The sequence below is a fragment of the Conger conger genome, chromosome 14 (genome assembly GCF_963514075.1).
Source record: "Conger conger chromosome 14, fConCon1.1, whole genome shotgun sequence".
Taxonomy (NCBI): Eukaryota; Metazoa; Chordata; class Actinopteri; order Anguilliformes; family Congridae; genus Conger; species Conger conger.
In genome coordinates, this window is record NC_083773.1 from 26,175,814 (window position 1) to 26,202,973 (window position 27,160).

The window sequence follows — 27,160 nt, forward strand, 5'->3', positions numbered from 1 at the left end:
CAGATAAGTTGCTGCCTATTAGCACTGCGCCGCGTGTGTCCAATTTTTGATTGGCAGCTCTGAGGGCCCTGCCCCCATGCCCATCTGCTCCATAGCCCTTCCCAGTGCATGGTGGGATATTAATAGCTCATTACACATAAGCAGATCCGCGTGGGAGCCCTTGGATGTGAGAGGTTAAATGTCAAATCTTTTTTGGATGTGCCTTGAATTACATGCTTGTCACATGCGATTAATGCCAGGAGTCCCAAGTGACAGTCTCTGCTTTAAGAGAAGACCTTATCAAATCGAGACCTGAGAATTATACGATTTTAACTAACCTTATTTTTATTTTTATTATTTTTTACAAAAATGATTTGGTATCATGAATGTTGTTGATAAGACAATCAGATTTGTACTGTATATTTAGAGAGTACTTTTAGGGTGTATGAAGAACTACCCTGCATTTCAGTTTTGTTGTGTAGGATGTGAAAGCTTTGAAGCTCAAAAACTCAACACGACTAAGAACACAAATAAAACCTTAGAATTCCAAGTCTGTGAAATGTGAATTTCAGTGTTGTGATTGTATTGTACTTCAGAAGCTACACAGCGGCATTATACAGCAGTGAAATATAGGATGAAACTGCCACGCATAGATGCCATGCATAGATGCCATGCCATGCATACAGGTCCTGGTGCATCTGTTAAGATAGACATCGTCATGAAAAACAATGCACCCCCCCCCCCCATTTTTAATCATGATAAAAACTGGTTTAAGCAGGTTTTAATGTTGTGGCTGATCAGTGTATATACTTTAGCTCAAAGCGTCTAAATGGTAGCTTTAACGGAATTCTGATGCTCCTGCTCTTGAGTAAGCTCCACTCCTTCGACCCAGGCAAGTTAATATATTTTGAAGGGACGGCGTAGCAGAACTGCAACCTTCCGTTGACTATGTTTCGAGCAGGGGATGGCTGTGTGCCGAAAAATGAACAGTCTTTTTTTCATTGAGCCGGCGATTCACCGCTACGGGTGAATCACCGGCTCAATTCGTGTCACGTTCGTAGCACCTCCTTGGAATGCACAGAATGTTAGCCCTGTGCGGAATCTGTGAACTTGGTTTCCGAAAGCAGGGAGGGTGCAGCTGAAAAAGGAATCTGCCCCTCTGCCTTGGTTCCCAGTGTAATAACTTGTTCTTTGAAGGACTTTTCAGTTCAAAATTCTATAAATACTGAAAATATTTCATGTGTTCAAGGCTCCAATTGATCGGCATGAGATGTCAGGATCGTATTTCCCGTCACCCATGAGGTTTTCAAAACATGTTTTTCCAACTGTACTTGGGATGTGTGTGCCGAAGAAACAAATAAATAGGCCACTGCTAAACTGGCTCTAGGACTGTCGCTTCTACCCTACAGCCTAGAATCAGGGAGGATGACGAGGAGGGAAGAAGGGAGAAAATGAAGGAGTGCTGCACAAGTACGAGCTGTCCTGTGGGTGCTGTGGCGCACCGTGAGGAGATGAGGAATTAGCATAGCAGCTCCGTCTCTTTCAGTTAGGAGAGAACACTGTGTGAGTCTATATCTGTGTGTGTGTGTGTGTGTGTGTGTGCGTGTGCGTCTCAGTGTGTGATTTAACTCCAGCCTAAATGCAGTCGGATTGCTCATCCCATTACAGTACCGTACATCACAGTGATCCAATTAAGCTGGAAACAGCTACATCCACAGAACCAAGTGACCCTCAGGTCATGTTTGTGTGCACTGGTAGGCATGTACATGACCTAATGCGCACACACCACACACACACACACACACATACACACAGTTGGGAGCTCCCTGTCCATCCGCCATCCATCTCCAGCGGTCAGTTTATAACCGAATATAAACTCAGGTGACACCCTGTCTCAATGTTCAGGAGATTATTGATTCAGAGAAGGGGTGAGAGGACAATAGCCCTTTCTTGATACCACACCCCTCTCACCCCACTCTTTCTGTCTTAGCCTGACAGACCCTGCTTGCTGTGTTATTCATGAACTGAAAATCGCTGCCACAATGCCCAGGGCAAGCCGTGCCCTACCAGTGCTGCAGACTGTCTGTATGTGCAGTGGATGTGATGGGGCCTCTCAGTGTCAATGACAGTTCAGCAGCTGTGGCCGTTGGGGGGGATAGGGGGGTGGGCAGGGGCCAGAGAAAGAGGGGATAGAGGGTGCAGTCAAGGGAAAGGGGTGTGGATTGTGGGGCGAGAGTAGGATTCACACTGTGTGTAAACCACATTTCAAATATGAAAATCTGCTCAGATATGCAGCATTCTGTATGTTATGAAATGACAGCATTTCTTTTATTTAAAAGATAGCAATTACTTTTTTTCAAGCGTGTGTTGAATTCATGCAGGAATGATTCATTTAAAACAATGAGCAACAATGGCAATCCTTTTCTGTGTCACAATTTGACACATACAGCATTGTGCTCTTCCTTTGCCGGGTGAAGCTGACATTTCTTCTTTCATGTATAGAGGCTTCTAGCACTAAACACACAAATACACACGTGCACTCATACATATGCACACACACACACCCTCACACACATACACACACGCATGCACACACAGGCACACACACACGCACATACCCGTGCACATACACATTCACACACACACACACTCACGCTACACACACATGAACACACATCCACACACAGGCTACAAAATGCACACACACACACTACACACACACACACTCATTTACATACACTCACACACACACACACACACACACATGCACACACATGCTACACACACACACACACTCACACACACATGCATACTCACACGTTACACACACACACAAACAAGCACACACATGCACTCTTACACACACACACACACACACGCACACACATGCACTCTTACACACACACACTCACACACACATGCATACTCACACGTTACACACACACACGCACACACATGCACTCTTACACGCACACACACACGCAGGTTGAAAATGAGAGGATGCGATGCAGAAACAGACGGGGGGAGAGAGAGGTGTGTTGTATCTTGCTGCAGGCACACCTTGGTAACGGGTGTCCTCAGCTCCTGAACAGAGGAGCATGAAAGGGGAGAGGGAGGCTCTGGCCAGCACTGTTGCCACGGCGGCGCTGACTGGCTGTGACGGACGCTGACGGAGCTGGTGCTGTGGGGGTAGGAAGAGGAGAGCACCCCCTCCCTTCTTCCTCCTCTCCCTCCCTCCCTCCCTCCCTCCCTCTTTCTTCCTGCCTCCCTGGATAGCCTTCCTCACCTCTCTCCCTGTTTCATTCATGTGCAGTATTTTACCACCTCCTGTTTGCTACCCGGTCCTCCTCTCCCTGCCCCGATCCCTTTTCATTTGGTCCAACGATTTATCTCCTCTCTCTCTCCTTTAGTGCATCATCACTCTTCCCCCTTCCTGAGAGAGAACAAGAGCGAGCGAGAGAGAGAGAGAGAGAGAGCAGGGAGACTGCCTGGAGACTGCCTTGTGAGAATGCGCACAAGAGAGAGTGAGAGGGAGGGTGAGTGAGAGAGAGAGAGAGAGAGAGGAGGGAGAGAGAGAGGGGGAGAGAGGAGGAGAGGAGAACGAGGCAGAGGTTTTCCGTCTCCTCTGCTCTGTTTGGCTGGGAACAAGCAATGCAAAACGGAGGAGGGAGAGAAGACAAGCATCCCGCTCTTTTTTTCTCTCTATCTCGTCTCCACCATCCGGCCCTGCGCACGCTCGCTCGACCACTCGCTCGCCCTTTCCGCTGGGCGCTCGCGCTCAGAAGCAAGCAGACGCGTCGTATTGACTCTGTAATCGGTTAACGCACTCGGAGGATGCGGCGTAAGGGGGAGGCTCAGCGAGCCGGGGAAGCGTCGTGAATCTCCGTCCTCTGCCTCCGCGTCTCCGCCGGGGAGCATCGGCGTTTTTCCGCCGCCCCTCCCCGGACACGCAGCGTTCCCGCCCTCCGTCTCGCTCGCTGTCGCTTTGGGAAGAGGACGCGCGTCTCCGTGGAGGATCTGCAGGCGCGCACGGCCGGGAACGCTCTCCATCCATCTGTCCCTCTCTCCTGCATCTGTGTGTGCGCTCCTTTTCTTCTCTCTGGGTCGGATCGGATCGGGCTGCTCCGCACCGCGGTGACGGACGACGGCGTGCATCGGCTGCTCTGCTTCGGCCTTTTGATTCCCGTGCACAAGAAATTCTCGGTAATTTGACCTTTGTTGAAAAACGGTGGGTCAGACAGATTTTTGGGGTTATCCCATTATTCTTCCAATGTTGATTGCAAGTGCTTCATAGACTGGTGGCAGATTAACAATATGCGTGGTTGAGGGATGGAAAAATAACAATGACTATAAGAAATGGAAGGAAGGAGCCAATCGAGAGAATGATCCCAGAGAAAGAGAGACGCTTGATTTAAACCACCTTGCCCATCTGCCTCAGCGACCACTGGAAAGACTTAACGACCGGGATAATTGAACAAAAAAAGGATTTTTAAATTTTTTTAAATGCTGGAGCCAAGTGCTTACCTTCCCCCGACTGGTGGACAGATGAGAGGAACGGTAGCGTGGAGGGCAGGATGCAGCCCGCTCTTTCAGGAGGGAAGGAGAGAGTGATGAAGGGCAGGGATAAACGAGTGGAGGTGCCCCGAGGCCTCTCTGTTTACAAAGCCTCTGAAGATCGAAGGAGGAGAGCATCTCCATCTGTCCATCTGCATCCTCTCTGCCATCCTCTTGGGTTTCTTTCTTACGTCAGTGTCTGAGCCGGGAACTGTGTAATATATTGTCCTGCTTGGCCTGGTTCATTGAATTTTGAAATTCGACCCTGGGTTGAAAGAAAGGGCCTGAGACTTTTTCGCCTAGAGCCAGTTTGCCGTGTTCTTAGAGTGGCCCGTTAGAAAAGCCCCACTGCTCACACCTGCTCGTATAGCATCCCAATTATCGGCGGAGGCCCTTGGCCGGATCAGTATTCCAGTGGAGGGGGCTCCTGATTTTGTGTAGCCATGAGCTTTGCCACGTGGCCGGGGTTCGGTCAGGCATGGCGAGTCCTCTGAACACCGAGCCCATGAGCCAGGCCGGCACCCTGCAGCGCCGCACCACCTACCTCATCTCCCTCACCCTGGTGAAGGTGGAGGAGGTGGGGGAGGGCGGGGTCCGGCAGGGCAGGGGGGCGGACGGGGGCGAGACACCCAGCAGGGCGCCGGGGGACGAGGAGTGGTTCCCTCACTCCCAAATGGAGGAAGAGGAAGGGGACACCGAGCAGGAGGAGGATGAGAGCCTTAGCGTGTATGCAAAGGACAAGGTTAAACCCCAGAGCAGAGATGGTCAGCCGCTGGGACAGCCCAACGCCAGGACATCCCGTACTGACGGAGGCTCCTGCCCTGGAATCAAAGATGGTGCAAAAAGGAGGGGTGAGTGGGCGGAGGGGGCAGCAGAGGGGAGGTTTCAGAGAGTGGAGGCCCCAAAAACAGAGCCCAGCAGTGAGACCTCGCAGTCCTCCTGTGTGTCCGTGGACACGGGCGACAGCGGCTTCTCCGCGCGCGCTGGGGCACGCCCGGGGGCCCTGCTGAAGGGCCACAGCGGAGCGGTGAGCCGCCGCGATCTGAAGGAGGCCTCAGCCAAGAGCCTGGACCGCAAGGACGGCAAGGCCCTGGCCCGCTCGCCGGGGACCCTGGCCCCGGGCCCCTGCAGGGCCTCCTGGACAGAGAGCGAGGGGACCTTCAAACCCCAGCGTGGGGCAGGGGCGGTGGTGACGCGGGACAGCCCAAGGGCCGAGAGGCTGAAGATGGGGTCCGCCTCTCTCCCCGCCCCCGTGGCACCCATCCCCAAACCCCCGCGGAAGGGCAAGAGCCGCACCCTGGACAACAGCGACCTGCACTCGCTCTCCGAGGACCTGCGGCGGGGGAAGGAGGGCCACGCCGCACCCCCTCTGCCGGGCCAGTCGCAGCGCACCTCCGCCCGCGACCGCAAGATGCTCAAGTTCATCAGCGGCATTTTCACCAAGAGCACGCCCGTCCAGCCCAGCACGGCCGCGGCTCAACCCCTCTACAGCTCCGTGCAGAGGGAGTCTAGTGAGGAGGAAGGTAGGACTGTGCCCATCCCGAACACCACCAACCTCTCCAGCCCTCCCTGAAAGGGCCTCATGCACTTTTTCCACACATTCACCCATTATTCCATTCTGTTCTGACTTACTGTTTTGTTCGGGGCCTTAAATTAAGGTTAATGGAGGGATGTATATTTTCAGCTCAGAATTTAGGTTCTTGTTGCATTACTGTACAGAACAGCTGTAAAGGGCACACAACAATTCCAGTAGGATGGGGAACCTAGAGCAATATTTGTTCTGGGGGCCGAGAATTCCTTGTTACATCCCTGGTTGTGAGGCCGGTTTTTGGTTAGAGTACTAGTTACATAACATTTGCATTTTTTAGCTATAAATGCAAATACGTCATATGTTACCATTTTTAGCACATTACCAAATGGAGAAGTGGCCAATGTCCTGCCTACTTACAGTGCATGGATGGACCTCTCAGTACCCTTCGGCTTTGCAAAGCACCAGAAGATCAGAAGATCCAGCCACATTAATTTGCTTGATCTTTTCAAAACTAGCTGTCTGACAACACAAAGGAAAAAAATGGCAATGAAAAAAATGGTCAGTGGAAAAATTAAGCATTGCTATGCCTGCTCCATAAACTAATTTGGCCCATTTTGAATCTTCAGAGAAGACAAGGTGTTCTACGCAGAACAGTCCAGGTGGCTTTTCTTCCCATGGTTTCTGTATCTAAACCACACATTTTAGAAGGGCAAGAAACAAAGGTAGTGCAATTATTAATTCTGTTTTTAGGCAGAAAGGCAGAAAGGCAGAAAAACTGCAGTGAAGGCCAAAATCTCAGCTTCCCAGCTCTGATGGATCAGCTGTGGCTACTCCACTTGCAGATATCTCACGCGGCCTTTCGCTCTGCAAATTCCTGCACCTCCTCGCACTTCCTGTAATTAGCATGTAAACAGGAGTAGAGTCCTTCAAACGGGTCAGCCTCCGTGCAAGAAGACAGATGTCCGGCAAGTCTTCAGGGGCCGCTGACAACCAGTGCAGAGCAGAGGCAAGCGTCCAGCTGCGGCCGGCACGAGGAGAGCGTTGACTGGAGCTTATCGATAAATCAATACTATTAAATGTGGACAAGTTGCGAGCAGCAGCACCTGCTCTCCGCCTGGGCTGCGTATAAGAGTCTGCAGCTTGTGAGATATTGCTGGAATAAAACTGGAACCTGCAGCAGCCATGGCAGCCACCATACCCATTGCGTTTTACAGCGAGAGCTCGGTGGTGTCCAGACGATATTTCACAGTCCGTTGCTGCTTCACGGTGGCGGCTTGGTATTTTAAAAATAAAAATGGAATGAAAATTGTAGATTGTCTTTCAGTTATACCTTCACAGTGAGCAATGAATAAGCATTCACAATCGGTAAAAGTGCTCAATGATTTGTTTTACATGAGTGCTTTATGAATAATTGAAGAAAGACGTACACGAGTCGTGGTCTGTTAAGAGAAATGAAGGGGATGGGGAGTGTGGTTTACAGGATCGTGGGCGAGGGACCCTTCGCATGTTTCCTTCTAAGTTTTTATCAAAATGGACGATGCAGATTTCACTCAACCAGTATGCAGGCACAAGTCTGCTTGACAATTTGTATGGTTGACATTTGCTATGCTGGTTCACTCTGAAATATGTTCAATGGGTTCTTTACAAAAGCGTGACAAGCATTTGAACTGTCTGTTCAGGTCGGCCATGTTGTTTGCCTGTTTTTTTATTTTATTTTATCGGTTTCTTTGTGCAAGGCTGATTTCCCAGAACCTCAGCTCTTTGCTGTTGCTGTATGCGCACACGCAGGATGTGTCATGATTTACTGGGTGTGCGTGTGTGTGCGCGCACAAACTGTGTGTGCATGTACGCTTTTGTTATGCGGGATCAAGGCAGTTGTTGGAGGAATGGTTGCCATGGCAACAGAGAGCTGTGAAAGATGCCTGTTGGAAGGTGGTGTGCTGCTGAAGAGAAAGAAAGAGGGAGAGCAAAAGCGTGTGAGAGAGAGATGAGAATGGACAGAGCGAACGAGGCGGCAGGATGTAAGGCACTGGAGTGGTTTGTGAAAATCTCTGGCTGGGGGAGGAGGGCTTGGTGAATGTCATTGATGTGTGACAGAACAGCACATCCCAGTGCACAGGGGGTCCGGATACCCTCCCGATCTTCCTACACAGAGTGTATTCACCGCGCATAAGGAACACACTGTCTAATTGCTTTGGCACTAGCACAGACAAAGATGTGCCAAAAAAGTGCCCTTTGACTGGAGTCGAATTAATTTGGAAGCCACAAATGTGTCTGTGTGTTTGTGTGTGTGTAATGGGCTCTCATTGAAAGTGAAATCTGTCTGGTGCCCACAGATGTGATCTATGTTCACACCCCTCTCCTTCTCCTTCCTCTTTTCACCCCTACGTTCCTTTCCTCTCTTTCTGTTGTTTTGAGTTGATCTGACAGAAATAATTTTCAATATGTGTTTCCTAAATATTAATCTGCAAGGATGTATATCAGATGTAATTTGCAGTTTCATTACTCCTCTATGAGTTATACATCTGTGGAACCGACAAATCAACCTATGCTTCTGCCATTTCTGATGTACGGATACTTTTTGTAATAAAATGTATTTTTATGTATTTTTGCCCATCCCTCTTCATGGTCAGCCAGGGCTGGTGATCACAACTTCGGTATCAGAGTTCAGCCATTCATCTCACTGCTAACCGTGGCAAAGTTTTAGTGCTGTTTTTTATTAAATTCATATATAGACTTTCCTTTAATCAGGAAGGACAAATGAGAGTGAGTTCTTCTTTGTTTTACTTACAAGGAGATAGTTTTCCCAATATGTCTTTTCCCATCCAGATAATAACCAAGCCAGGCCCCACTTAGCCATAGCCATCTGGCAGGAGAAATTATAGGGTGGTGTGGCTGCGGAAAGAGCTATGTAAACGCAGCCTGGTCTCCCGTGTGTGTGAGTACATACCCATTCAGCGATTTGTGGATTTGATTCATAAATGCTGGCCTTTGTGCTTGAAAGGCCCTCTTTAAATAGGGGAGGCCAAGCACTATCCTGATCCTCTGAGTATGCACCATGCATAAATCAATCTACAGTGCTCCCCCAAGGCCCTTATTCACTCATATTCATTATAAATAGTCCCTTTGGGATCCATTTCTTAAGTGTGTACAGTATTACAATACCTGCTGTTGTTGGATCTAGGCAATAGATAGATAAGGCATTTCTGTACCTGGCTACAGATAGTCAGTGGCAGTGAACAGCGCTGTGGTTTTTGTATTCTAACGGAAAAAAACAGGAAACGGAAATTCAGTATTATACTCTGCAATCTGACTTCACCATCCGCCAGTAACTTCAAATTTCTCATTCCCTCACACACACATACTCACACACACATGCACACACACAGAAACATAGGCTACTCTGTGTCTAAATGTGTGTAAATCGGTTCAAAATGTAATGTCCCAAGGCTCTTCAGCTCCACGGAGTTTCCTGGTGCTCTGTCCTGTTCTGCAGCTCTGGAGGGAAGTGGTTTTGCATTTGTGCCCTCGCTTTATTGAGTGGGAGATTTTAATTATCACTGCATAGGAGATTTGATGAGCCATCAGGCCTTTCTCTGACTGTGCTGACCCATCGTATCGTGTCCTCACATGCCAGCTTACAGGTGCTTATGAGCGCCTGTGTGTGTGTGTGTGTGTGTGTGCGTGTGTGTGAGGGAGAGAGAGAGTACGTGATCTGATTTCTCTTTCTCACAATAAAGAACCATGAGGATCAGCATGCTCACACTTGTGGAAACATTCTCTCCAAACTCCATGTCTTCCAAACTGTACAGCAGTGAGAGGCCTGTTTTCTTGTTATGAGACTTAAAATCGTATTTTTCCCTCAAGAAAATATTTGCGTGTTTTTGTTTACTGCTTGCTTGACAAGTACTTTTTTTTAATGCATCAGTAATTTCTTTGTCCTATTTTGCAAAAATGTAATAGACATAAGATTTTCGTATTGAATATAATACTAAAATGCTTGTTAAGATTGACTGACTTATTTTTGGGTTTTTACAATGAGCCTGTACCCTGAGAGGCTGCCACCTTTACCAGAGATTTAGATGGTGTTGTTTCTGTGTAGGTTTGCGCTGGCTGAAATCGGTTGAAATGTCAAATGAATTCTGCACAGTCACATCTGGCACCTGTGAGGAGTGACCCATGGGAATGCATTGAAAGTCTTCGTGCTTGACTGTCATGTTGTCAGTATACAGTATACAAGCGCTCATGTAGCCACAGAGAACTGTAGCTGCTTTGAGCAAAACAAAGGGCCTTTTTTAAAAATACATTTGGTGCCCAACATGCAGCTGAACACATCCAATTTCGACTTCAGTTAAGCTTGCATAGAGTGGAGTCAGAGACCTTCATTTGTGACTTTGACCAGTTATAGAGTGATGAAATGTGAACCTCTAACTGACTGAACCATCCCATAGCTTAGGCAATGCAATTGGCAATTGTGCTGCCCTATAGAGCTACCGGCCACAGTCTGCACTGGCATGGTCTGGATTCAATCCGAGACCATGGGGCTCATCCTTGCACCACAGCATGGGACCTTAACTGAATGGGCCACCCAGCAGTGCCTTCACACTTTCTAAACACACACACGCACATACACATGCACACACACACACACACACACACACACGCACAAACACACACACACACACACACACACACACTACACACACATACGCACAATGACATGCATACACACACAGTGCTACCTGAGTCGTGGACACTGAGCTGCTAATGAACTTCAGCTACACCAGAGCTGCCCCATAGAGCCCATGCAATTAATTTCACTTCTCCTCCATTTCCTGTCCCTCAGTCCCTTATACCCCCCTCCCCTCCCCAACCCCCGCCTCCCACAGAGCACCATCTGGACCTGTGAGAGGACACACATGAGCTGCGCTATGACACCGTCCAAGTGGTGTTACACTCCGAATATCAAAAACCACCGTCAGACACCCAGTGACTTTCAAACTTTTCCTTGTTGCAAACTCCAGGAAGATGCTGGCTGCAGCCAAGCTTTGACTTTTACAAGCCTTCCACATTTAAACCCATGCACAGATCGAGCTACACAACTGCTCTGAAGGTTCCACATTGTAGGCCTACTATACATAGAATCAGCATTCAGTTTTTGTAATCAGTTACTAGCAGGTGGTAGGTTGTATTGTGCCCTGATTACATGGTCTGTTGGATTACGATATGTCTTAACAGCATGCCTCCACACTAACCTTCCATCAATATAAAAATGGCTTCCAGCGTGGGAGTTCCTGCCATATTGGGCATTGGGCAGGGCAGACTAACTTGAGCAGAAACGGAATCATCTGGTCCATCATTCATTGGCCCTTAAAAAGCTGAATACGGAGCTTCTCCACCCTAGCTCCCCAGTGGTGGAACGTCCTCCCCATCCCCATAAGAACTGCTCTCTCACTGCCCATTTTCCACCGCAGTCTGAATTCTTTTAAATTGTTTCAATGACCTCATTGAATTGCAGAACTTTTCAAATGAAAGGCTGAAGAGCTGTGACCCTGGAGATTTCACATGCCAGCGGATATTGATTTCATCACTGATGATCAAAGCTCTGAGGAAGATGAACAAGGATAAACCATTATATAAAATTCACTATTGAATTGATACCAACATTAGTCTGAATCAAGTAGCTTAAGACTGCTATTTCAGTCATGGGCAGGTTAGGGAACTGGGCTTGTTGTCTAAAAGTTGCAGATTCAGTTCCCATATGGGACACTCCCATCGTGCCCTTGAGATAGCTACTTCACCTTCATTGCTTCAGCAGACCGTATATCCATGTGTATAAATGCAAAATTTAAATGTAAAATTGAAAAACTGTGTAATAAGAGGGTACAAAATACATAAAATGTAAATGTAATGTAGTGCCTAAGTATAAACACGGGTGATTGCAGTTAACGCAGAATGTGATTTATGGCACAGTATGACTGTGCTTGGCTCATCAGACTTGTATAGATGACACTGAGCTTTCCACTGTGTGCTCTCTGGCTGTGTGAGTATTGCTGTGTAGCTGGGATTCCTTTACTGCACAGTGCCTTTGGGAAACAGGATCAGGTATGGGCTGCCCCAGCTGCTGCTGTTGCCATGGTTTCGGTGAGGTTGGCGGGCTCCAAGCGGTGCTGATTGGCTGGGCTGGTGTTGCTCATGCTGTGGGAGGAGCAGAGAAACTTAGCAGGCCGAGGCTGGCATCTAGATGGGGTGTGAGGCTTTGGTCGGTGTGTGTTTGAGGGGCTCCTGTTGTACTGTGGAATGCGTATGGCAGTGTCTGCAGGCTACAGCCTTCGGATTGTTGAAGAAGATGTTAACTGCTGTTCATGTGGATGAACTTGGTCGCAGAGGCTGAGGGTTCAGAAGGGAGGGTGATGAACCAGGCAGAACTGTATGTCCACCCAGCTAGAAAATGTCACATTCCTGTGTTTCTGTGTTGATAAAGTAGAAAGTGCCTATTTGCTATGTAGCTGGTAGCTGGAAACAAAACCTTTCTACAAACTTGTAAAACATTGTAACAGTTTTATGTAATTCTGCATTCAGTCTTCTGTCTTGCTTCCCGGTCATTGGGTTCTGTGTAGATAATGTGGCTGGAGCTATGGCGCTGTGATGGACAAAATCTGTTGCAGCCCACTACTGTAAGCCTGGCCATCTCACCTGTCTCTCCCCCCCCCCCCCCCCCACTCTCACAGCTACCTGTGCCAACAGTCAAGAATGGACCCTGAGTCGTTCCATCCCTGAACTTCGCCTGGTGAGAAAACTTCTTGTTATCATTATTGGCACAGCCTGCACTGTTCATACATGTATGTACAAGCAGTTGTGCAGTTGTAGTTTAGTGGTAATAGTAGTACTAGTTTGTAGAAGTAATACATTTGGTATGCACTTATTGTACATTGCTTTGGATAAAAGCGTCTGCTAAATAAATGTAATGTAATATAATAGCTTTGTTTTTATTGTTTTATCTGATATCCATGTCTTCCAAAACACATGGGAACAGAGTTAAATGATATGAATAAGAAACTACGTATATAGTTTCAGATTAAATTGCTTGTTTTAAGATGGTATTACCAAGAATTAGAGTAAGGACTTCAGGAGTAGTACTGAAAGTGTTTGTAGCAATTCCAGCAGCAGAATCATCATTGTACTAGTAGTATTATTAGTAGTAATCAAGGGATAATATAAATATTTGTTCAAAAGGTTAACTGTACCATATCAGTTAACTAGTGCTGTAGGTGCCAGATAGATATTTTGAGGTAATTAGCATGCTAGCAATATTTGTCAAAAAAGAAAAACGGTGAGTTTATAGCTAAGCCATAGCTAATGCAAGAACAAAGGCCAGCATCAATGGGGGTTTATTAACTACATACAGCAAATACAGTACTTCTGTTAGATAGTAAGCATCAAGAGGCATTACTTCACCTTGCCGAGCTACTGTAGCTAACTCATGAGCATTGGTGTGACAAAGTTTCAATTTGTATGGTAATTGCTGCCAGTTGTAATGCACTTTGCGATATTTGCTATTCCTTCCGTTAGTGTTCCGTTTATTCAGAATTGGGGGAATAGTGGTTTTGATCTAATTATGTGGATTGTGTGCACAGTTATATGGACATCTTTACTCTCTCTCTCTCTCTCTCTCTCTCTCTCTCTCTCTCTCTCTCTCTACCTCTCTCTCTTTGATCAGGGGGTTCTGGGCAGTCTCAGGAGTGGAAAATCTGCCCTTGTCCACAGATACCTTACAGGGAGCTATCTTCCCCAGGAATCTGCAGAAGGTGCACACTTTGATTTCTTATCATGTTCATCTGTTTTCACTACTTCATTCCGCTTCTGTGTCCAGTGTTCACTGGCGTAGTCTGTGATTGACACAGACATGCTGATAGCTGTTTATCTTCTGTGTTTCTGTCATTGTCAGGGGGCAGGTTTAAGAAAGAAGTACTGGTCGAAGGACATAATCACCTGTTGTTAATCAGAGAGGAGGCTGGGCCACCGGATGCACAGGTGTGTGTGTGTGTGTGTGTGTGTGTGTGCGCGCGCGCTGTCATGGAAATAACATTTATTCCTCTTTCAGCAGAGGGTGAAGAACCCTGTTCAACACAACAAGACCTTTGAGTATTTTAAGACTTTATTCATACTTGCAAGCCAATAAAGAATGGGGGTATGTGCTTATGAACAAGGTACAATGCCAGGATTTCTGATGATGTTTACTACCAAAGGGTATGTGTATCATATTGATTACTCATCAGAGGGCTGGGTTGGTGTGAACACATGAAATAAACAGAAGCCAGGGCTTGATGTCATACCTTATCTTTTCTGCTTTTCTGTAAGGTGTATCTTTTCTTGTAAACATGTTATTCCCCCACTTGAATATCTCTATTTTTTATTCAACATTACCTTTTGCCCAATGTATTTTGAAGCCCAAGCTTCCCCTTATCAACTGTCGCATGCTGCAGTCTGAATGTCTCAGAAGTTTTGCACACTGCCTTAATGTATTAAGAACACAATTTATATATACTTATATTTCTTAGGATTTATAAATCATAAAAATACAAATCAGGATTGGAAAATGTCCCTCTACTGCGTGTGTGTGTGTGTGAGTGTGTGTTTGTGTGTGTGTGTGTGCGGGTGTGTGTCTGTGTGTTGTTTAGAAAGTGAGTGTGGGAACATTACTGTCTGTCATGGTTGACCTGTCAGCCACATCTGAGGGAATAGAAAAATGAAGGTGACAGAAAGTGATGGGGAGACCACATATCGCCCCCACATACCTTTCCCTCCTTCCCATATCTCCTGTTTTATACTCTGCTTTTCTCTCTCCCACGCTCCTTCTCCCCACTTCCCACCACCCTATCCAGTTCAGCTCCTGGCTGGACGCGGCCATCCTGGTTTTCAGCCTGGAGAACGAGCCCAGCTTCCAGGAGGTGTACAAGTGCTACAGCCAGCTGGCCATGCATCGCAACGCTGCCGAGGTCCCGCTGATAGTGGTGGGGACACAGGGTAAGGGGGAGGCATTCCATTCCACTTTGTGTGGTGAACATACGGTCACCTTCCAACAAATTCAGAATGAGCAGTTTTCCATAGCACAGTGTGTTCTGCTTTGTGCATCTGAGCTAATTGAAGCCCAGCAGTGAACTGTGGTTCCAGTTTTTTGGTCCCCAATCTTTCGTGGATATGAATACACATTACATTACATGTGAAGGGGCTGTTTGGATCTGAATGGCTCAAACTGTTGTGTAACACCGATGCTCTACTAACAAACAAGATGGCCAGCTCCGCTCTTACACCTGTCCTCTGTACTTACACAGCAGTTCTAACAGTTCCTTTGTTGTGTTGTCATGCTAGCTATGGAGGTTTTGTCTTCATCCTTCATCAACTTTCATGGCGAGGCAAATCAGAATGCTTTGAGATTCAGCAACATTGAAGACAGTGACAAGGAGCCAATGATATGAATGCAGAGCTGATCATCTGACTGATGGTGACAATCTGTGGTGCAATCTCACGTTGCCCAATGGCTCTCCCCACCAGACAAGATCAGCAGCACCAACCCGCGGGTGATCGAGGACGCTCGAGCGCGGCAGCTGTGCTGTGACGTGCGCCGGTGTATGTACTACGAGACCTGCGCCACCTACGGTCTGAACGTCAACCGCGTCTTCACAGAAGGTAGACCGTCGTCACACTCCAATCTGCCACACACATATTCACTTCTTTGCATTTCATATATTTATTCGATACATTTATTTATAAGCTAACGCGTATTCAGTGCAGCAAAGGTTATACACAGTGCGCAAATGGGTGCATCAAACTACCCCAAACCACTGAAATGAATTATTATTAAACTCATAAGGAATGGAGTTTCAAAGATTATGCAAACTTCTTTTCTAGTCAGACCATTCTGTCAGCTAAAATGATACACAGAAATGTAATGTGCATTAGGGTATATTCCTGTGGCACCTGGGGCATGCTGTTTATTGCATGCTATATATTATTATTTTACAATGGAGGTAGCTACCATACCATACACACCAAAAAACAGAATACTGACAAAAATACTGTATGCTATGTATTATATTACCTGTATGTTATATTCTGTTGACTTTGCTACAGTATGTACCTTTATATGTTTAACCTTGACGGACTTAAAAGTGCAGGCGTTTTCAAGCTCTCCAAACTGGATTCATGAAGAGAATGCCTTGTATATGCATTTGAGTCAAAGATAATGAAGGTTGTTAAATACAGGGCCTTCACGCATAGACCATTTCAGGGTAAGGAGTGCTGGTCTCAGACCAGTTTTTCTTTATCGGGTAAAGGATAAGGTTACGATGATGATGGTGGAAACCTTATCTGAGATCGCCACTCCTAATCAGATGCTTTAAGAACATGGGCCTTATTGTGGGCCTCATCAGTACAAAACAGAACATAACAGGGAATAGGTTGTCATGTCAGACAAGCACGTTATGTAAGTAATCAGAGTTTAATCTGATTCTGTTTCCTCGGGTAGATGAGGACTAAATTATAAAACTCTGGATAGGTTGGGAAGTGCAAATGTAATTTCCTTGTTGCAGTGATTAGTTTGGAAGCAGAGATAAAGATGCGCGGCGCGTGAGTGCTGGAGGTCATGGTGTACCTGGGGAATTAAGTGACTCACCTGCCTTTTCCACACTCACAGCTGCTCAGAAGATAGTGGCAGTAAAGAAGCAAGCTCTCCTCCTGGCTTCCTGCAAGTCCCTGCCCAACTCCCCCAGCCATTCCGGGGGCTCAACTCCCCTCTCCGGAGCCTTTCCTGGACAGGTAACACACCCAAAACCCAATTCCACTGCCATTGTTCATCCCCCCCCACCCCTGTTCTATGATATGGCTTGTATACCATTTTGTGACACCGAGGAATCCATTTTGGGTGGTGGTGACTGTGTGCCAGTAGACAGAGTAAAGGATTTGGATGGATGTTATTCACTCTAATCGGCCCCTTATCTCAGTCTGCTATCTCCGCTATCTTCCACGTCTCGCAATAGAACTCCTTTCAATGTCCTCACTCAGATTTTTTACATTCTTTTACAATCTTCCTTCTCAAACACCACCTGCTCTGTCATGTCTCTGTGAAATGCAAGTTCACACACAGATTATAGAGCATAATATGTAGTTATATAATGTATAATGTAACTCCAACTCACTTTTCATTGAGGGAGGGGAAACTGAAGAGAAATTTGCCTATATTCATATGTATTCAATATGTGCAGCCTTTGTTACAAAACACATAGACCATCACACGCACATCATGCTTTACCTAGAGCAGGGGAGTCAAATTCCAGGCCTGGAGGGCCATAGTGTCTGCTGGATTTTGGTGTGTTTCAGCACGAGAGATGTATTTCAAAGTCTTTCATTGGCTAAAGAGTCCACACACCATGTTCTCAAGGCCTTAATTGGCAGCTGTTTGAAAGGAAACCACAAACATGTGTAGACACTGCGGCCCTCCAGGACTGGAGTTTGACACCCCTGACCTAGAGCAAATACTATCACTGCGATGAGATGGACAGTCTCACTTCACTCTCTGTCCATCTCTCTCTCTCAGGCCAGTAATGGAGGCCAGAGCAGTGACTACTCCTCCTCATTGCCCTCCACCCCTGTCATCAGCCACAAGGAGATGAGAGGGGTGTCAGGAGGGGAAGCAGGGGGGAGCGCCACGCCCGGTCCGCAGCGGAGCACCCCCCGCCGTCGCACCTCCCGCTTCACGGTCAGCCACGACCCCCGTGAACACCCCCCGACTCTCTCTCCCTCCCTGTCCAATCTCTGTACACTTATTCACAGGATTTATTTACCTGCCACCCTTCCATTGCATAACATTACCTCCTGTTGTGATTATCGATTTGGACATTTATGGAAGTGCTGTGTTCTCTTCGTCAGGTCACAAACCTGTCCCAATATTTTTTAGTGCAGAAAGAGCTTTTTCCAACGTAGCTGAAATGTTGTGGTTTGGGGTGGTTGAAATGAAAAGGTTGTGAAGGTAAACGTTTTCAGAAATGTTGCCGCAATAACAGAGTGTATGGCACAGATGTGCCTTTCAGAACAAGGTATTCAGCTCAGATTTTGCATATTGCATCTTTATATAGCTGAGTATCAACTGATGCAGTTCAGATTAGGTGAAACCGCAGCAGACTGAAACCCTTAAACTCTGAGCCAATAGCCCAGTTAAGCACTAAACCACACTGTTGTTTGCCTTTCCCTTGACCCTTTGTTCCAGAACCGGCGAGGCAGCGACACAGATAAGAGGGCTGCTGATGGTAAAGGGGACATGGGCAGTGGCAGGTCTATCCCCATAAAACAGGTCAGTGCAGCGTCCCTCCCGAGAGGGATCTGACCCTCGCTGTAAGTGCTCCTCCGTGCAAAGTGACTGACTTCTGTCTCCATGGCTACAGAGCATCCTCCTGAAGCGCAGTGGGAACTCCCTGAACAAGGAGTGGAAGAAGAAGTACGTCACCCTGTCCAACAACGGCATGCTGTCGTACCACTCCAGCGTCAACGTGAGTCACTGCGGCGCTCCAGCTGTGCCATTTAAAAAGTCAGATGAATGGCACATCAAAGTAAAAGTCATGTCAAACACAAGTGTTCCCCCTTGTCTTATTGAATGGTATTTACAGTTTAATGCTGTACAATTGCTCAAACAAATGAATGGCTATGCCAGCAACTTGCTTCTCGGCTGAGTTTGGTCTAGAGCCCTCTAATGGTCATAATTATGGCTACATACTCTATGACATGGTCCTCAGTTTTCTGTTACCTAATGTTGTTTCTCAGTGACTCAGTGTGATATGGTTGTCTGTGTGTTGCTGGTGTTACTGCCTGTGTTTTACGTGGCAGGACTACATGTTGAATAATCACGGGAAGGAGATAGACTTGTTGAGAGTGACGGTCAAGGTGCCGGGGAAACGCCCACCACGTGCTGTGACTTCCTGTGGCCCCGCCCCCGGCCTCAATGGATTGGTCAAGGACATGTCTGGCCCTGATGGGGCAAGTGCAGGTAACATTAAAGTCATATATGCAAATTGGATATTTGATAATCAATATTTGTCATACTAAGTAATTGGGTGGGTGTTTCATGTGCATGTCTGGTTTCTGTATATTCTTTTAATGTGGCTAATTACCCTGTTTTCATGTTCAGATATTTTAGTAAAATATCTGGACTGCCCTCCTCAATTTCAATTCAAAACATTAGACCACAAAATGGATCTTTCTGCAAGACAGTGGCAACAAGCATACATAACCAGTCTCCAGACTTGAGCCCAACCTAAGAGTTGCATTGAAGAGGGCAGATTAAAGGATCTGAAGGATTGTAAAAGATTCTCTATACAGGAATGCTCAAAGAACCCCCAAAATATTCACTTTAACTTGGATACAATGCAGGTGTCCAGTATAACACTGCAGGTGTCCAGTCCAGTGATCAAAGTTTTGATCAGGATTTCAGCCTGTTGTAGTAAAGTGGTGGTTGAGCGAAGCTTTTAAAAAATGAGAATGGTGTGCTTCAGATTGTCAAAATGTATTTCATAGGAGCTGTGGGTGACTTGCTCTTTCATGGTTGTTGTAGCTCCTACATTTCCCAGCAGCCTCCTGCCAGTGGAGGAGGGGAGTGGCAGTGGTGTGTTATCAAGAGGGGACAAGGGGGCACAAAGGTGCCCCTCATCGCTCTCGGGCAAGGCACAAAGTGTAGGTATGTCAGATTATAATATGACGTTTAACAACCAATAAAGCCATTTTATACTTTTACAGTGTTTGTCACGTGATTTATGATTCTACCTCACAAACATATTTTCCTCCATTTTGTGTGTCCTTGTGTCAGACTCAGCCATTGAAACGGTATCCAGTCCCCCCACTGCAAAAGACCTGGCTCCAGCCTCCCCACTGATTGACAGAAAGAAACACAGAAGGAAGAAGAGCATGAACCAGAAAGGTGATGCAGCCATTGGACAAGCTGAAGGTGAGTAGCCAATCACAACAGGATGACTGAAGACAATGATGTAGGCTAGTGCTGCAGATATGTCAAAAGAATTTGCATATGAGGTCCAATGTTGAATTAAATTATGATGCAAATATATGAATGAAAATACTGGAAGAGAAATTATCATTTAAGAAGGAGAGTTTGAGTGAGTGTACTCACTTTCTCCTTTTAGCTCTGCTCAAGGGCAATGTATTTCTGCTCTGGATTCACCAGTGTCTGCTTCTTACTTCCTCTTTAATTACCTCTCCTCTCTTCTCTCTTTGTCTCTAATTCGCTTTCTCCTTCTTTTCCTTTCTGGGACACACGCTAATCTCTTCACTCTGCAGCCAAGCGCAAAATGTGGAAATTAAAAAGCTTTGGTAGTTTGAGAAACATTTACAAGACAGGTAACAGGGAGCTGGGAGGGTAGAGCATGGTGCCAACCCATTGTCTTCATTTGTCTGTGTCTGATTTTCAAAAACTGATGATATTGTAAAATTCAGCCAAATACATTAGTCCTCTTACATGGCCAATTCATCATCAGTTGCCTCATGCTGTCCATGTGTCCCTTGATATGACATCCTACATTTCTAAAGATGCATAACGTTATGTTACATTAGATTTGTGTTCTCCTGCATGCCATTTATGTGTGTATGTGTGCATGTGAGTTTATATTTACATCTATGTGCATGCATGTGTTGTGAGTGTGAGATATTTTTGAGGGAAATAATTGAATCTATACCACTGTGTGTATAGTATTTGTATGTGTGTGTGTGTGTGTGTGTACAGTATGTGTGTATATAGAGTGTGTGAAAGGAGTTCATGGCAATCATTTCAGAAGATATGGACTGCCATTCGTCAGTGATATCTGTCTCAATATTTTTCAGATGAGGAAAATTTCGACTTCATGATCGTGTCCAGCACGGGCCAGACCTGGCACTTTGAGGCCCAGAGCCTGGAGGAAAGGGATGCCTGGGTCCAAGCCATCGAGAGCCAGATCCTGGCCAGTCTGCAGTCCTGTGAGAGCGGCAGAAACAAGGCAAGTGTGCTGTGTGGCCTACTAGCATCTAGCCTGGGACTTGGCTTGGCATAAACTTACAGAAACTGTGCGTGTTTGCATGTGTGTGTGTGTTAACAGGCTCGGAGAAACAGCCAGAGTGAGGCAGTGGCACTGCAGGCCATTCGTAACGCCAAGGGCAACAGTCTGTGTGTGGATTGCGAGGCGCCAAGTAAGTGCTGCTTGCCCGACCTCGTGTCATCCCCTTGTCAGTGTCTCATGTTCTCTCTCTACATGTGTCATAGAGGAGAGCCATGTTTCGGCACTGACCCCAGATCTCCGTGTTCCCCACTCCTCTCTCCCTCAGACCCCACCTGGGCCAGTCTGAACTTGGGGGCGCTGATCTGCATCGAGTGCTCCGGGATCCACCGCAACCTGGGGACCCACCTGTCGCGCGTGCGCTCGCTGGACCTGGACGACTGGCCACGCGAGCTCACCCTGGTCCTCAGCGCCATCGGCAACCACATGGCCAACAGCATCTGGGAGAGCCGCACTCTGGGCCGCCAAAAACCCACACCGGACTCCACACGGTGAGAACATGGTCTAGGGTCAGCTCCTCGAGATTAGCCAGGGTATATGACGCCCCCGAGCGTTGTTCTACAATGTGTCCTACAGAGCAGCCAGGATTGACTACTCTCCAAAGCTTTGGTCTTGGCTCAGTGCCATCCTTTTACACAAAACAGCACACGGATATGCAAACAGCAGAGGTGAAAGTGAAAGGAATTCTGGATAAAAAATGAGTGGGCATCTGGATTACTGGGTAACTGATGAATGCATTTGTGGCACAGAGGTACAGAGTGGGAAGGGGGAGGGTTTGGCGATAAGGTACCATCATCTGCAGGGTGCCTCAGCTCAGATCCGACTATCTTGGCGTCCCCTAAATTGTTGCTGCGGTAACAACCCCTGTCCACACCTGTGCCCTTTTGCTCTTCAGGGAGGAGAGGGAGTCATGGATCCGGGCCAAGTACGAACAACGGGTGTTTGTGTCTCCCCTGCCGGCCGCGGGCGGGGCCATGTCCACCCGTCTCCTCTCGGCCGTCACCCAGAGAGACCTCCCCGCCCTGTTGCTCCTGCTGGCCCACAGCACCAAGGAGGAGATCAATGCCCCACCACCTGCACTGCCCAACGGCGCCTCCCAGCAGCCCCACCCCGCCCTGCACGCGGCCTGCCAGCTCGCCGACGTGGTCATGACCCAGCTCCTCGTCTGGGTGAGCAGCCCTCCACCTCCTGCTCTTCAGCTTCACTCTGTGAAATCTATTTCCATTTTACTGACCCTGGCTCTTCAGAGAGACAGTTTTTGTCATTTGCTATAAATTCAGATGCAAGGGATTCTGGTCACAGATTTCCAGATTATTCCACCATTAGGGATGAATGTGAAGTATTTTGACAGAAGCCTGTTACACTTCCAGGTTGACCTGTTGATCTCCATTTATCCATTGAGGGAACAACTCATCCCATATCATTGTCTAATATCATACATAAAGTATATCATACATGTAGCCAAAAATTATCAGAACAGAAGGCAAGTGCAAAAATGGTGTTTTCATGTGCACACGGTTGCATGACTGTACATGCAAACAATAAATAACACACTTTTCACAAGGTATAATGGCCTAAAGCCCTCAGAAAGCATGTGTAAAGCCGTTATTCTAACATCTGCATTGATCTTTTGCAGGCTAATGTATTTCTTTTTTTTCTAAATTTGGAATCTCAAATTTCCCCAAATTTCCTATTTGCCAGCTCAGGAGACTGAAGGCAATGTTAACCACGTGCACCCAGTCAGCTACCGACTGTATTCTTTGCATATCCCTGAGCAGAGCAAAGTTAATTATTCTCTGCTTTTGTGGGGCTGCCAGCCCAACATGAACTCGCACCAATTTTTGGAAATCGGTTCACATATACTGAATCCTGGATGAGCGCCACCCTACGACAACATTCTGCAATTGTAAGGAGAAATGTAATAGATGTATTTACACATAATGTAAAACGGCAAGCGGCAAAAAGCAATCTGAGAAAAATGGTTGTATATTTTCTGACATTCTATACAGTTACAAGCCAAACATGCACAGTTGGTACAGGACTTCTGAAAACAAAGCATTATTTTTATTGCATGTTTACTATTTAATCCCACCAGATTTACTAAATCATACAGTATCAAGATGAAAAAAGTATAACTGGTTTTTAAACAAACACTGAATGGGGTCAAATTGACGGCAAACATATTTACACATAATCTGTGGCCAAATTGTAACAACAGAGGTTATAGTTCGGGTTACGATGTAACATTAACAATATTAATTGAGCATAGAAGCACAAAAACGTTTCATATGCATGTGTTGGAGTGCCTCAATTTTGGTTAGCGTACTGTTAACTTCAACCGCTAGGGGCAGATGTTCAGATTTCGGAACACAGAAGCTGATTTCAGAGGTCAGAACATTCGGTCACCAGTTACTGTGAGAGCAGGCTTGCCAGCCTCAGTCGTCACTGGCATGAGTCAGATCCAAACCGAGTCCATGGTGCTCAAGCTGGGCTTTTATCGAGTGAGCTACCCAGCAGCTGACAAATCTATTTATGAAAGCTGACATTGCACAGGCTACGAAAAACATGCCAATGGTTTATAAACAGTTAAGCTGTAGCCTTAGGACATACTTTGTGTAAACCATGGCACACCGTGACATTACAACACAGGAAATTTATATGATGACCACATTTGTGATTCAGTTGTAGGTTTTTAACCAACTGAATTTGTTATTAAGATGATATTTGCAATGATATGAATATGCAACCTGTGAAAATAAAATGTAAATGACATTGCCATTATGCAGGGTGTGTTTATGTCATGTGGGCCAATGAGGGCACCTTTTTGGGTATAATGAAGTCAAAGATGGATGACGACAATGACAGGCCTACCAGAACGCAGCATACAAGTTTATGTGTGATAAACCATAAGCTACTATAATTATGATGAAACAAACACTCGTACAATAATAAGACACAATCTCTCACCATTTTATATAGTAATAACACGATTAGCTACACTAATTTGCAAATAAGAAAATCAAGGACTTACCTGTTGATGAATTTATGAATCTATTAATTCAGAAGAACCCAAAGTGAAGCAAACTCTCTTGTCTCTTGTCCAAGTGATAAATTAAGTAGCCTATAGGAGCAGGTTCACATGGACCTTATTCACAAATTAAAGCCAATCTAACCAAACCAGTTTGTTTTTAATGATGTCAAAATATAGGGTAAGCCTGGTAATCAGATATCTAAACCACAATGGATTGGAATGCGGCTAAATATCCCAAAGTGGCAGTGGTAAGTAAGAGGTTCTGGAGCCGAACTCCAGCACAGATGAAGCACTGCCCCCCTCCCTCCTTCATCGTCTGCTCTCCTCCTCTTTTTCGGCAGTATGGCAGTGATGTGAAAGTGAGGGATGCCCAGGGTCAGACGGCTCTGACTCTCGCACGCCGTGCTGGGAGCCAGGAGTGTGCGGACATCCTACTGCAACATGGCTGTCCTAACGAGCCCCCCCCAGCCGCCGCCCTCACACCAACCCTTTCCCGAAAGAGCAGCAGCACCAGCCTGGGTCGTACCAACTCCAGGAGAGGGGTGTCCTAACGTCTCCCAGAAGCAAGAGCAGCACAGGACAAAGGGGATGGGGGGGCGGGGGGGCGGTCAACACTCCCACATACACACAAACATAGGTCTAGCTGTGCTTATCTGTGTGTGTATGTGAGAGAGAGGGAGACCTTGGGTATGTGTAGTCCACTGTCCTGGACATAGCTTGACAAGGATGGCACGACAAAGATGTGAACTGCAGACATAATGGACATGATGAAGAGAGCTTCTCACAGTGTTATACTCATTATTATAAGAACTCTATGTATTGTTATATGTCCCTCCATAAAGGGCACTGAAACATTTTGCTCAGCCATGAAGAAGCAATAGATTTTTTGCCACTGAAGTTTCTGCCTTCATACTGCCTTTCAGAGACAAGCATAGGTTAGAAAGCTTAGGAAGGTACCACATGCTATGAAGCAGAAGAGTGAGAATTAAGGCGCCTTGAACTGCTGCTGCCAGGAGTCTCCCAAGCAGAGCACTGTTCCGGTTTCTTTGTGCCAGTCAGCCAGTGAGAATGGGTCTACTGGTTCTGTAGAGCTGTACATCTGCAGAGTATGTGTCATGGGTTTCTCTCCGTACTCTCTCATGAACCGCTTGAAGTTCCAGGGATGGTTTAGGGAGAGGTGACTTGTTCTTTATTGACAAACAACCGTGTAATGGTACAGTACCTGTACTGTGATGATGTATGTTCTTCTGTATGTACTGTATGTATGAATTTGCATGTGGAGTGTGTGTATTTGTATGTTTGGAATGTCTATGTGTGTATGTTGTGTGTGTGGAGTTTATATGTATGGAGCGTATGTGCATATGAGTGTTGGTTGTGTAATATGTATATGAACAGGTGTGTGTGGGGCAGGTGTATATGAGTAGGTGTGTGTGAGAGTGGGGGAGGTGTACGTATGTGAGTGAATGTGAGTGGGGTGTGTATTCACAGTGCTGTATAAGCATTGCCAATGCTCTCACAACGGGATGAGGCCAAGAAACTGAAGCCCTAAGTGGACAATGGGCTCACGCCCGCAGGAAGCATCATTACAGGGGCGGTCCAAGTCAGTATGCCGCCACCACAGCACAGCGATGCCTCAGCCAGGCCCCTCCATACTGCCAGAGTCCGTCTCTCCAGGAGCAGGGAGAGACCAGCAGGCTCAGCCCTGGCCTCAGAACGCTGGAATGTCCGCTCGGAGAGAGCATTGCCAGGGACGTGAAACTCACGGTACAACGGACGTTTGATGGTCCACGGCACTTACGCTGATCGCGAATGTGGAACTAAAGGAAAACTGCAATAATCCAACTCATCACAAAAGTGACAGAGTAACACTCTCCACCCTTCTCATTGCATTTAGGACACCTGTGATCCTCGCAGATCATAGACAAAAAAAACAGTGCCCTTCCTTTTTTTTTTTTTACTAAATTGCATCATGCAGTTCATCTCCCTACGTTTAGGGGTGAAGTAATTTAAAAGGGTGAGCAGTGGTTTACCTCATTTTTTTCTCCAAAGGGAGGAAAGCTGGAGCCAATTCTGATATGAATAAACTGCTGGAAACAAAACTGAGGATCCTCCCCACTGTTGTCTGGCATTGCCAATTATTTTTGCTCGTGGACCGAACACATAGTGCTGAATTTGCAGTGAAGCATAGCGTGCTCCAAGTAATGAAGCATTATAGCTGAACAGTGAAAGACGACATACATTTTATAGATGATTATTGCCCTAAATCCTACAGAAAACAGATTTAAGATTGAGAATTGTACTTTAAGAAAGACAAAAGTATTGTAAAGATACAAATATATATAACTATATTGTTATTACTACTGTTTCTGTATATGTTGCCATGGTTCTTGATAATGTACTGTGTGTACAAGATTGTAACTGTATGTAATGATGTTTGTATGTGTCTAGGACTTGTTTGTAACCGTACAGGGTTATGCGTAGCTGTTAAGAAATGTGCATCAGCTGTGATGTTTTTTTAGTGGGTTTATCATTATTAATAATATTATTTCTAAGATGAGCAATGTTCCTGTATAGCACTTCTTTCTTTTTTACTGATATTTTTTGGCCTGGTTCCATTGAACTGAAGGTGGTCTCTCAGATGTCTCTTGTATGAACTCAAAATGTACTGTATGATAAGAAGTCTGAGAGTTCCATTTGTCTGTAGTTTTCACTTCTTGATTCAGCTACAGCAAATGTAGTCATATTCACTCATTGTGTGTGTGTGTGTGTGTGTGTGTGAGTGTGTGTGTGTGTGTGTGTGTGTGTGTGTGAGTGTGTCTGTGTGTGTGTGTGTGTGTGTGTGTGTGTGTTTGTGACTTCAGCATGGATGTATTCTTACATGATTACTGGAATATTATGAAGCAATGCAGTATCCATACACCTATCACATGTAATCACAGGCTTTCTGAAAGACTTAAGACTGTGAAAAAGACTGAA

At 46.3% G+C, this 27,160-nt stretch overlaps 1 protein-coding gene across 3 annotated transcripts in view; it reads left to right on the forward strand.

Annotated features, from left to right (window-relative positions):
- The window catches only part of agap2 (ArfGAP with GTPase domain, ankyrin repeat and PH domain 2), a 32,357-nt gene extending 5,480 nt beyond the window's left edge, over positions 1 to 26,877 (forward strand). The window contains exons 2-19 of one of the 3 annotated variants that reach the window (XM_061220056.1): positions 12,796 to 12,854; positions 13,785 to 13,872; positions 14,013 to 14,098; positions 14,950 to 15,091; positions 15,620 to 15,754; positions 16,761 to 16,882; positions 17,661 to 17,822; positions 18,330 to 18,413; positions 18,505 to 18,609; positions 18,944 to 19,103; positions 19,668 to 19,790; positions 19,920 to 20,057; positions 20,405 to 20,464; positions 20,945 to 21,096; positions 21,196 to 21,286; positions 21,422 to 21,644; positions 22,049 to 22,322; positions 24,526 to 26,877. In XM_061220056.1, the coding sequence (XP_061076040.1) occupies positions 12,796 to 12,854; positions 13,785 to 13,872; positions 14,013 to 14,098; positions 14,950 to 15,091; positions 15,620 to 15,754; positions 16,761 to 16,882; positions 17,661 to 17,822; positions 18,330 to 18,413; positions 18,505 to 18,609; positions 18,944 to 19,103; positions 19,668 to 19,790; positions 19,920 to 20,057; positions 20,405 to 20,464; positions 20,945 to 21,096; positions 21,196 to 21,286; positions 21,422 to 21,644; positions 22,049 to 22,322; positions 24,526 to 24,735 (2,414 nt within the window). In that variant the 3' untranslated portion in view covers positions 24,736 to 26,877. The remainder of the gene's footprint in view (positions 1 to 12,795; positions 12,855 to 13,784; positions 13,873 to 14,012; positions 14,099 to 14,949; positions 15,092 to 15,619; positions 15,755 to 16,760; positions 16,883 to 17,660; positions 17,823 to 18,329; positions 18,414 to 18,504; positions 18,610 to 18,943; positions 19,104 to 19,667; positions 19,791 to 19,919; positions 20,058 to 20,404; positions 20,465 to 20,944; positions 21,097 to 21,195; positions 21,287 to 21,421; positions 21,645 to 22,048; positions 22,323 to 24,525) is intronic. The other 2 variants (XM_061220057.1, XM_061220058.1) reach the window with 2 other exon arrangements.
- Positions 26,878 to 27,160: the final 283 nt, after the last annotated feature.